The sequence below is a fragment of the Cydia pomonella genome, chromosome 12 (assembly GCF_033807575.1).
Source record: "Cydia pomonella isolate Wapato2018A chromosome 12, ilCydPomo1, whole genome shotgun sequence".
NCBI classification, from domain to species: domain Eukaryota; kingdom Metazoa; phylum Arthropoda; class Insecta; order Lepidoptera; family Tortricidae; genus Cydia; species Cydia pomonella.
In genome coordinates this window covers 11,151,675-11,164,688 of record NC_084714.1, presented here as the reverse complement: position 1 = coordinate 11,164,688, position 13,014 = coordinate 11,151,675, and the positions used below count along the sequence as shown (strand labels likewise).

Here is a 13,014-nt window from a genome sequence, read left to right as displayed (position 1 = left end):
AATACAGCGCGACTACACAATTATCGCAAGTTCGCGCGAACGCGCGATCAAACATATTGAACTCTAATAGGGTGTTCTAATTGGTCGCGCGATTGTCAATTATGACACCTATTCGAGTTCAATATGTTTGATGTTTGATCGCGCGTTCGCACGAGTAAAATTCGCGCGAACTTGCGATTTTCGCATAGTGGCATTGTATTAGGATGACGCCTATGCAGCTAGTGTAAGATAAAAGGCATTACGCATATTAAAAATTCAAGATTCTTTCAAATCGCAAAAACCTGCAGTAAAAAGTAGAATGACCCAGTTCCATCTCGAAATAACTCTAATCTGCACTAAGCTAGTGTGGGCAGCTAAGCAAGGTGGTGGTGCTGATAAGGATGCATTCATAATTTGCATAATATAAAATCCAATATCTTGAATTTTCTTATAAATACCTACAATTATACATACATTTGACACATGATACAGTTTTTACCCCTACTGCATATTTGCAGGTACTTACTTATGAAAATCTTCAAAAAATGGGTACCTGAAATAGAAAGCTAAAGATTCTGAAATAATCCACGTAATTGATAATGATGTATGTTTCAGGTCTGCAGTGAACACATGCCAAGATAAATTTGAAAGTAGTAGTTTAGGAGCATCTATAATTTATTTTTCTAATGGTGCGCATTGTGAGCTGTGGAATTGTGTACGAAAATGTTTACTTTACGAGACTTCCTGCTGCGGTGCGCTCGCGCACTATCGGGGTGTTGTAGTCAATCATGTTAAATATATTAAAAAATATTGTATCTTTATTATATACAGTTGTTTCAGAAACAATATGCACAAGAACATCCTATTTAATTATTGTGTTACAGTTTTTGGTAATCAAAATTTATACCTGTGATCCTAATATTTTGGTATTGTACAATATATTAAATCATATTATAATTAATTACTGTATAATAGGTAAAACGTATGAAATCAATGTTAATATTTTATTTGGTAAGTGTTATACTGTCGAACATTTTTTACACAAGTGTAATCACTGTTTAGAAAACATTGGATGCAACAGAGTGTATGGATTAGCTGCGTTTTGCAAAAGACGATACTAGATGCTGTTAATCAAAAACAATGCAATATAAAGAAACTGGGATGTTAATACTCGCTTACAAGAACCTACACAATAAATGATATCTGCATAATTCTCAGATTTAAAATAATTTTATAAGTAGCATTGTACAATTTTAGGTTATAGGTAGCCTGTACAATTTTAGGTTTCTTATTAGCAATTTATATGCATTCATTACAATTTTACATATTGATAATAAATTTTACAGTTAGGTTACCTTATCAGTTCATCTCTAACTTCTAATTTCAAATTTTTATGCTCAATTAATATTCGTTTTGGCGATTGTATAATGTACTATACTATACTACGTAACGTAGTTATACTTGTAAGTGTTTTAGATCATAGCTTTGAAACAGATCTTATAATAAAATAGGTACTCCCTGTTAATTTATATATTTTGATATCTTATGTTTATAAGGTTCATTCTAAATTAGTCAATGTGTTGGAGATCATAAGTGTAAAAACACCTAAAATTATCAATATTTACTTTTATCGATTATAAAAGGTACCTATGTAAAAAGTAGTTTTACTTGTTTTCCAGTTCCAAATCATCTTGAGATTTACACTGACTATATCAATTTATAGGTCATACCAGGGATCGGAACCGGTTTTTTGGAAAAACTTTGAAATAAACATATATTTCGGTTTATTTTATACTCTAAATATAGGACTCGGTTGTGTTTTTAGATAACGACTTCGTATTATTAGATTGCCCAATTAGAAAGGGAATAATTAACAAAGAACGAAAAAATACCGTTTTCGTTCCCATACAAAAAATACCGGTTTCCGATCCCTGGGGCATACCACGGTCTCGGCGAACGTGCCTTGCATTCTGGGGCCTCAAGGCTTAAAGCGCGCGGTTGTTTTATGCGATAAACGCAATGAGTTTACCGCACACCCATTTTTAACCGACTTCAAGATTTCAAAAGAGGAGGTTATCAATTCGGTTTTTTTTTTTTAATGTTTGTTACTCCATAATTCCATCATTTCTGAACCGATTTTGAAAATATTTTTTTTTGTTTGAATTGATATGTATACAGATTGGTCCCGTTTTTGTCAAAACTCAGTTCTGATGATGGGATCCATGAGGAATCGAGGGAACTCTTCAAATGTGAGAGGCATACATATAGTGATTTTTGTATTTTCTGTAACAAATCAAGCATTTACATTTAAAAAAGTGACATTTGATGAAGTGGAACTGCTGATGATGATCAGAATGGAACTTCAACGACGCATAGTAAACGTTTGGCGATTTCTCCTCTTCGCTGTGTTTGTTAAGTAAGTAAATTAAATTTTCAAAACAAATTTTTGTCAAGTTCGAGTTCTGACGATGGGGCCCATGAGGAATCAAGGGAACTCTTCAAATATGAAAGGCATACATATAGTGATTCTTGTATTTTCTTTAACAAATTAAGCATTTACATTTAAATAAGTGACATTTGATGAAGTGGAACTGCTGATGATGATTAGAATGGTACTCTTCAACGACGCATAGTACACGTTTGGCGATTTGTTCTCTTTGCCTAGCAGTTAGGTTTTCAAGGCACATTTTTATATTTCTATCCTATTTAGTTTTTTAAATAATTATCTGGTGCTTTATTTCATGCATGGTGTGAAATAATTTATCTTAAATACAGTCGAATACTCTATTGCGGGTATCTTACCAGTCAACGATAGGGCAAATCTGAAATGTGTCAAGGCAGTGGCAAAATAAAAACATGTTACCTCCTTTTCTACATAATTAGGCGTAGGACGCTGTCTTTTTAATTTCATTGTATGAAATCTAAAATCAACAATAATCGTTCTTTCACCGGTCTCCCTCATTGAAGTCGGTTTCTTTTTTCTTAAAAATTATACATCATATAATCTAATTACATTACATTGGTTTACGCGGTAAACGCAGCGGCTAGCTTATATACTTACTCCCATATACTTTACTCTTTGGTTAGCGCATTGTAATTTTTCCTACATTTCGTTGACGCATGCGAGCAACAATGCGTTTATCGCATAAAACAAGCGCACGCTTGTGTCGTACCGCTGGTTCCGTGGGCCAAAGGCCGTTGCCTACTGCAACCTGCGTGAGAACATTTGCGCCTACTCATCTTGCTCCCGCCAGCAGGATAGTAAGCGCGGCCGCTGAAAATGCCGCGAGGCGCAAACACTCAAAATACGCCAATCTCGAACCAGCGAACAACTTTGTTCCGGTCGCGGTGGGAACGGCTGGGCTGGTGTTTGGAAGCAAAAAAGTTGGTTACACTTGGAGCGCCGCTCTTGGCTCCTACTTAAGTACTTAGTTTAACAAATATCGCTTGCCATCCAGCGCGGCAATACCGTAGGTTTTTTGGCACGTTCGGACAGGGTGGGAATGTGAAAATTTAAATTTCGAAATATAATATTTTTTACGTCGAATAGAGAGTATTACTGCAATGTTCTGCCGCCAGAGTGCAGCACTAGTGCACTAGCACCTTTCTTAAACCGTAGAATAACTATGAATGATGTGCTTTGAAACTGTTTTCGACAACTTTTCGCAGATAATAAAATATGACACACCGTTTGTTTACAAAGGGACTACCGGGAAACGCGAAAATCTAAATTTAGTTATCTGCCTCTTCATCGCTCGAATATGCAAAAGTGATAGAGAGGTTAGGTTAGGTTAGTTTTTTTTTCGCGGTAGACCCTCACATTGTGATGGATTGTGGTAGTGGCGCCTCTTACGCAATTCGCAATTCAATTTTCGCGTAATATTCCCTATGTAGGACTAAGATAAGTTGGCAGCAATTTTGATAGCACAGACTCTGCAAGTGTTATTTTAACCGTTTTTACGCCAATGACAGATATATCCGCACCATAGGTCCAACCGAAGAGTAAAGTGGTCCAACGCCGAAGACGGATTAATCCGTCACAGACCAACATAGACCGACGTGCATAGGTACGAGTATGCATCAAGGGTCCAACGTTATCTGTTCTTAATACAAATTTATTCAAGCCGTAGCCATTTTAGTGGTTACACTGCTTTGTATAGTGACTTGTGAGCGTCAGAATGGCGGGTGGACCTCAGCAAAATTGAACGAAATATTTATAAACATATTGTACCTTCGGTGTACCTCAGTCTACCTTTAATAGAATGAATGTGTACCTCTCCTTGAACCGAGCGAGATTCGAACCCGTAACACAAGGTTTTTTGTTAAATATCTCGTTTCAAGGAGAGGTACACTGATTTCTATTCATAGTTTTCAGATGTTCACTGAAGGTACAATACAATTACATCCATTTCGCGAGAAATAATGCAAGTTTTAATAGGTCCACCCGCCAACCTGACGTCCGGTTGGCGGGTGGACCTTAGTTTGATCATAGCTCATTTTAGGGATAAGTAAACTGATTTCTATTAAAGGTTTACAGAGGTACACTGAACTTTTATTTTTTTATATTTTCCCCTCAATCTAGAGGTCAACTAACATTATCCTTATAATCACAAATAAAAAAAAACATGCAAAGAAGGGTTAAAATATGGCTTCCATGAAATCTATGATGATTTTGCCAATGTCAAGTTACATTGTAAGTTTTAAGTGTGCGCGTAAAGCATGACGTTGTTCGGTAGTTGCTTTTAGTAAAGAGATAGCTGGACTTTACTAAAAGCCACGATGGATTGCCAGGTGTTGATTAAAACATGGTTAAACACGTTTCAAGATTGGTTTTTTAATTAGCTGCACACTTCCACGATAGTTCACTGCGTGGTAAGCTATCGATATCTTATACCTTTAAACGAGCAAATCTTGTATATATATATTTCTGTGATCTCGGAAACGGCTCTAACGATTTCGCTGAAATTTGGTATATGGGGGTTTTTGGGGGTATACAATCGATCTAGATTAGTCTTATGTTTGGGAAAACGCGTATTTTCGAGTTTTCATGCGTTTTTCTTTCGACGCAGAATATGGTCGCTAATTTCGTGTCGCCGGCCAATGTCCGTCTGGTCCAGTGGGTTAAGACGCGGACGGCTAGAAACGAGTATTACGGGTTCGAATCTCGCCCGGTGATTAACTTTTGTTTTTTATATATTCAAGTTTATATATAATTTTTTAATTTTTATTGTTTTAGACAAGTTTAATTTAGTAAAAAAATGTAGTAAAGATTATCACCTATATACCACCATATTACAATAAATAGTTATAACCGAGCAAAGCTCGGTCGCCCAGGTAGGTACTAACACTTTAAACATACAACACCGAGTTAGTCTTCGCCGTTTTGAATCTCAAGCGATCTTTAAATGTACCTCTGTCGCCTCTGTCAAACTTTAGATTTCTTCTGTCATATTAGCTGTCTGCAATGTGAAGGAGAATAAATTAAATGAAACACAATAATTGCTTTCGCGATTTGTTTCTTGATGCATATAGGTATTCAACTAATTATTTAATTTTTACAATTAGTATCGTGATTGCCTCTGTATTATTGTTATGGTTATATGAGAAACCCAGATTTTACAAGGTAAGCAAAGAAATTGCTTTATTTTTGTTACTTCGCAATCGCCATCCTCGTACATAATTAGAATGCTGTTCAATAGCATCAAGACTTCCTGGCCCTAGAATAAATTGATTCGCACTGATATTTGATACTGATTAAATCGTGTGGAGGCAACGCGGCTTAGAGTCTTATCATTTATCATACTAGCGATTTGAAGGCGGGCGTGCAGCGAGTTTGCCGCGAGCGCACAACTCGAATTCATGGAAAATTCTTTACGCGCTCGCAGCGAGATCATTACGCACGCGCTCGCGGTGAACGCGCTCACATGGAGTACTGCGGTCACCTTTGGGCAGGAGCACCTGGATGCCAACTTGGAGTCAACCTTCGATTCAGTCCAAAGGCGCGCTGTACGAATCGTCGACAATCCCAAACTCACAAGCGGCACGGCATTGAACCTTTAAGTCTAAGTGGGGTTCACTTCATGGTACGATTAAGCACAACGATAAATCTGACGAAAATCGTGAAGATCGGTCCAAAGTGCCAGTCAACACACTGAGCGATTGGTCGATCATAACGAACGAGGGATGCAGCGCCCATACATGGAGCAATTTTATTGGTCGTTACCATAGATTTATAACTAGCCTAGATGCCTAGTCTGTACATCCCTAGTGAAGCCATTTCAAGTACGACATTATGTCGCCCTCGTGTCATCGTATCCGAACGGCCCTCGCAGTACTCAAGGTCGAGTTGGTTTGTGTACACCTCCCGGTTATAAATTAAAAAATACAAGAAAGATGGTTGTTTGTGCGGTGAATTGGTGTCACAACACATCAGTGAATAAAAACAAACCGCCTGATATAATATTTCACGCGTAAGTATCCAGTTTAATGTGATATTTTTACGTAATTGTAAATACAAAAATCCAAATTTTCGTCAGCCGCCATTACTTATAAATGTTGCCAGGTGATATGAATCTTTTTTCCTCCAAATGAGGCATGACGATTACATTGATAAAATTAATATGCTTACTTTAAGTTCCTTGTATGACTATAGAAAATATTATTTTTTAGTTTTTCATTCTTTTATTTCAAATTATGTTTTGTCTTTTATAAAATTACAGTTTAAATTCATATTTTTATTTTGTGTGATATTCGTTTTAGATTTCCGACTGATCCGCTTTTGTCTGCGAGATGGACGGAAAAAATTAGATTAAAATAGGAACGATGTAATATGGAAACCGACTAAACATAGTCGAATATGCTCTCGCCATTTTGATGAGCAAGTAAAGTAAATTTTATTTGTGGAACACAGGTGTTACAGTTAAGGTCTGTAAAAACGAAACGCAACTGTCACTGTCGCACTTATATGGAAGACTGATAGAGAGACACAAAGCGTTTCGTTGTTCGAAGCAATAGCGATTGCCACCTTGGCTAGGCCTGCAGGTACAATAACGAGTACTGACGATAAATAGTTATTTGTTTTACAAGTGGAAAAGTTGTTGTTTAACCGCTCGTGCTAATATTGCTACTCGAGCTAAATAAAGATCCAAAATGTCGAAAAATGGAATCTTGAGCGTTGCGAGGGTTTCCAGTTACGAGAGTTAAACAAATTTTGCCCCAAGTGAAACACAAAACTTTTCACCACACCAACCCGAAGAAAATATTAGTCAAATAAAATCAAACCAAATCAAATCCAAATGACCGTCATTAAATATTTATCATTTAAAATCATTATTCCAAAGTCAATTCTACCAGCTATTATCTGTGAACATTTGTAAAATAAAAAAATAAACGTTTTTTTATTTAAACATTATTTCACAAAGTACAGAAATGCAAAGTCCTTAAAAGAAACCTTGAAAGCTTTTGCTACAAATTTAATATCTACATACACACTCCCAAATGATTGATAGCCAAGTATAAGGATGTGGTTAAAATCCATCTACTTTAAGGGGAATAAATGAACTCTGGCAACCCGTTTTTGTATATATGTGTGTGTCGCTGAGCGTAAGACACGAGCGTCGCACGCACACATCGATCGTGTTTCGGCTTCACTTTTGGCAGATTAGCCTTATGAGGACTAACTGTCTATGTGTGATAGGTCAGTGGTCGTTACGATCGAGGGGTGCAGCACGTGCGGCGCCTTCATCAAGAATGAGGCAAATGCAAATCATTGGTAAAGCCATACAATTTCGATTCATCGTTACGATATTCATGATTGCACGGGTTTTTGTTGCGATTTCCGATAACTTCTTCGATTAAGTAAATCGTCAACGATATTAACATACACAATCAATCCGTCCTTCAATTCGTCTATACCGAAGGATTTATAAGATAAATCGTACCATGAGTGAACTCCTTAAGGAGAGACTTTGCCTACTTGTGTGTGTTCTACCTGGTTCTACCGCTTGTACACAGTGGTCTGAAGAATTGTTGGGTTATGCCCATTAGTTACCTCCAAGTTGGTACAAAAAAAAATAGTTACCACCAAAATGTTGTTAAAATTCAATACTAATAAAAACATTATAAATAAAGTAGTTAGTGATTCAGTAAACTGCTTTAAAAGTGACCAAAAATATTAAGACAGTTTTACCGGTATAATTGTAAAAACTAAAATAGAAGTCTCATCCTAGTTAAGTAGAAATTAACTTATTGTCCGGATGAAATGTAAATTGAATTATTTATCAAACAAACAAACAAATCAGTCAAGACCAACAGAACTGATTTCGTTCTATTATTTCAGCTACTTCATTTGGTTCTATTATAACACGTTGCAGAGCTGCATTATTCATAATTTTTAGTCAGGACTAAATAAGAAAAGGGCATGGTTGACATTAAAATCGCTTAGAGAGCGCTCAAGATGGGCCGACTTTAACCAGCATAGCAATGCCGGATTTAGAGGTCTGGACTGGAGGCCACGGGCAATAAAGGAGTAGAGGCCCCCTAGCCCCAAATTTTTTCCAAATAAAATGGTAAATTTTCCGAATTCTCTTGTGGGGGGCCCTCTTTTGTGGAGGCCCGGGGCAGTAGCCCCGGTTGCCCTCCCCTAAATCCGGCCCTGCAGCATAGGCTCGCATTCCAATTACGCGTGGGTTGCACATCGCCACGGGCGTAGACACGTACAGCTCAAATTATACATGCAATATGTATGCCCCTCCGTGGCGTCTGCCCCTTAGGCCTCCAGCTATATCAACTTCTCCCTCTAGCAGTTCACTGGCTGGCTACGCCCTTAAATACATCGCTCACTCATTTTACGCTGGTTGGCACGATTGCCTAATCACCCACGTTAGCGGGATGGCAATAAGTAATAACACCATACCCTCTCATCAACTGATTCTAATTAATCATATATATATATAGGTAAACAAACCAAAAGTATACAGCTAAGATACGCGAGCATACCTTCTTACGCGCCTGGCATCCTACACATACACTGCCGAACCAGTGCCTAATAGTGGGCGCTCGTATTTTTTGCTCAGATGCCAGACCCACTGATGATGAACTCCTAGCCGATTTCACACAAAGCGATTGCGTCTACACCGTGTTTTTATTGAATTCCGTTAACTTGGGGGTATGGGTAAGTACGTTGAAGGAAACTAATGTTTGTATGGTATGTTATTGTATTATATTTGGTTGTTGTTGTTAAAGTAGCGCCGCCCACAATCTTTCTGCTTTACCTAAAGGTTGACTGGTAGAGAATGCCTCATGGCATTAAGTCCACCTTTTGTACTATAAGGTTTTCTTTTGTACAATAAAGATTAAATAAATAAATAAATAGTTAATTTTTTTTTTTTTTTAATTTTATAAAAAGTAATTAAATGTTGCATATGGCGTTATTGTAACACGGGTAATACATTTAACTACTACCAAACAATTGAAAAATGTGACATATCAATGTCATTTCGAACATCGATCCTTTTTTTTTTTTTTTTTATACCACGACGGTGGCAAACAAGCATACGGCCCGCCTGATGGTAAGCAGTCACCGCAGCCTATGGACGCCTGCAACACCAGAGGCATTACATGCGCGTTGCCGACCCTTTAAAAACCTGTACACTCCTTTTTTGAAGAACCCCATACTGTAGCCCCTCGGGAAAACCTCGGCAGGAAGCTCATTCCACAGCCGAAGCGTTCGCGGGAGGAAATTCCTCTTAAACCGCACAGTACGCGACCATTTAGGTTCTAGGGTGTGAGGATGAACACCCTGCCGACGGCGAGCGGTGCGGTGATAGAAAGCGGCCGTTGGCATCATGTCAAACAATTCTTCAGAGCACAGCCCATTGTACAAGCGGTAGAACACACACAAGGAGGCAAAGTCTCTCCTTAGACTTAAAGGTTCAATACCGCTTGTGAGTTTGGGATCGTCGACGATTCGTACAGACAGACTTAGACAGTACTTACGTTTAGTAGCAAATGTATTAACTCGTACTTAACACAAATCAATATGTAAACAGGCCCTAAGGCAAGTGTACACGCTCGTAGGGGCCTTATCAGATAAAAATAAAATATCGATTATCTCCGAAATAGAGCTAATTAGAATACCGGTGTCTTTGGGAAAGTTGCTTAGTTTAAGCTCAGAAATGCACCCTTGAAAATCTTGAAATTAACGGAAATCAAAAAAACACGGTGTATATTCGGAGTAAATTTTGACAGTTATGAATTGACCCTTATTTATGTATCTAGGCTGATACCAACCGTTAGCTGATAGCCTTAGCTTCATATAGTTATTTCACGCTTTATTTGACGATCATAAGCGCATTGTAATATGCCTACTTGAATAATAAACTATCTTTAGCTAGGCAGAAAATAATTATGTATATACTAACATTAGCCTTAAGAAAAAACTGACACTAACACAAGTTGATCCAAGTTGGTCGTAAATAAATGGATTTATTTATTAATACCTATGACAGGGTCAATTCATAACAATCAAAATTTACTTCTTATATTATTACCTACTCTGACTATAGCCTCGTGCCATGGCCAATACATTGTACAAAGTGACACTCACTCAGCACATAACTGCTCAGACTTTAGAAATTAAATTCAGAGCTAAACGCCCAGTGTACAATATGATGTACATAAAAGTTTATCACATGTCAGTTTTAAATATTCCCGCTAAATTGGATTCACCTAGAGGTCGTGAATGGTCGGTTCAGTGGCTACGATTTTGTCAGCTGGGGGCGTACTTACCGCGATAATCGAAGTTCGTCAATTGCGGGCAATTTTCTCTTTCACTCTAATTACGTCTTAGTGACAGTAAAAGAGAATAATCCGTAAGCTCTTTGCAGGTGCTACTAAACTAAACCTCAGACCTTTGACAAATATTCATAGACAAGTATATATTCTACTTTCGTAATTATTCAAACATGCCGCGATCGCGTACGACATATGGATATATAATCCTGATTTATGAAATGAATCATGGCTTTTTTCGTTTTATTCGTGTGATGAGCATGGATATTTTACATTATCCTGAATAGCTCGAAAACAAAAGAAGATCGAGAACTGATATTAAGCATAGAGTGTTCTTAGGACTTGCCAGTACACCACCTGAAAGAATGACCAAATCCGTCGTTGGGGGCACCTCTAGTTCGCTTAGCCTGCTAGACCCTTTCTATGAAATTACATTAAATATACCTTTTTTCAAATAAAGGAACAAGTTTTGAAATCGGTTCACACGATAGAGAATTATCCTCGAAAAACCAACATACGTGCACATCGCGCAAATTAGTTAGACAATTGGCCGATAGATGGCGCTGTACACAAATATGCTTAGTATAGGTACCTACTTCTGATCAAATGGTATATGGGGGTTTTTGGGGGTAAACAATCGATCTAGATTAGTCTTATGTTTGGGAAAACGCGTGTTTTCGAGTTTTCATGCGTTTTCTTTCGACGCAGAATATGGTCGCTAATTTCGTGTTACCGGCCATTGTCCGTCTAGTCCAGCGGGTTAAGACACGGACTGCTAAACGAGTGTTACGGGTTCGAATCTCACCCGGTGACTAACTTTTTATTTTTTATGTTCAAGTTTATATATAATTTTTTAATTTTTATTGTTTTAGACAAGTTTAATTTAGTAAAAAAATTTAGTTAAGATTATCACCTATACACCACCATATTACAATAAATAGTTATAACCGAGCAAAGCTCGGTCGCCCAGGTACTAGTTACTTATGTGAGATAATTCAACGTTTGTACGGAACCCTCGGTGCGCAAGTAAAACGAACTCGCACCACGCTTGACCGGTTTTTATTTATACATATACCGGGTGTTTCCTGTAACAGGAGCAATAAATTAAACTGTAGGTACTCCTCAAACTCACCAACATTTGTTCAGCAACTTTTAAAAATAAGTGGTTTTAATTTTTATTACAGGTGCAGTGTGTTCAACGAGCACAGTTTTTGAACAGTTATTGCGAGTTATTTAATTATAATATGGTTTCCGAAAAATATGAATTGTAATTTTGAGGACTTTTTTTAAGTAGAAACGGGATTCAAAACATGAATTATAAAGTTTCGCTCGATAGAAAAAAATCGCAAACATAAGTCTAAACCGCACTATTTAACATAAATAACAATATATGTACAATAGCTATCAACGTATGAATTATATCAAAGTTTTCGTAATGAAATTTATGATCCAAATCAGCGATTACTTGTTTGAACAATAATACCTAAAAATAATATTGTTTTTAAAACTGATTCCCCCAAGCCCGGTTCCGCCAAGCCACCCGCTCAGCAGGGCTGCCAGATCGTATAATTCGATACCAAATCGGTTCAGTTAAGGAAGTTATGCTATCACATACATTATATATATATATAAATGAATCTCCAAAATATATATTATATTTATGTATATAGATAGATAATATTTATCTTCTTCTTTAGGTAAAAAAATGTATGAAGTGCATGAGCAGTTACGTTCAAAATATTATAGCTCCTATATTGCACACTGGGCGTTTAGCTGAACTTGCGTTTTTTTCTCTTGGGCGGTGTAGCTGATAAAGAATACAGTCGCTTGTCCTTTCTATAAGACTACCAAGGTTTAACTGAGGCGGTTGATAAGTACATTATTATACGGTCAGGTCAGCTACAGAATGGTTGAAGGCTTGGTTGCTTGAAGCCGATTTGTATTATGTTAAGTACTGGTTTGAGTCCCAAAACTGAGCTACCTTCTACTAGGAAAATAACCGCGCAATTTCTTTACCAACGGCCTGAAATAAGGGCCTTATCACACTGGCGATTTGCGAGCGCGCCGCGAGCAGGTAACGATTTCAGCGTATTTTCAAAGAATCCAGCATAGCGAAATTGCGCGCTCGCGGCGACTTCGCCTCCCTTTCAATTCGCTCGCAAATTGCCAGTGGTACAGTTGGGTTATTCCCTCTAGTTACCACCAAGTTGTTACCAGTGGTAAGTACTGGATTTTTTTTCCGAC

At 37.5% G+C, this 13,014-nt stretch overlaps 1 protein-coding gene across 2 annotated transcripts in view; it reads left to right on the top strand.

Moving 5' to 3' along the window:
* Positions 1-1,637, top strand: part of LOC133523573 (UBA-like domain-containing protein 1) — a 136,791-nt gene extending 135,154 nt beyond the window's left edge. For both annotated transcript variants that reach the window (XM_061859238.1, XM_061859237.1), the window contains one exon: positions 595-1,637. In XM_061859238.1, the coding sequence (XP_061715222.1) occupies positions 595-621 (27 nt within the window). In that variant the 3' untranslated portion in view covers positions 622-1,637. The remainder of the gene's footprint in view (positions 1-594) is intronic.
* The last annotated feature ends 11,377 nt before the right edge of the window (positions 1,638-13,014 follow it).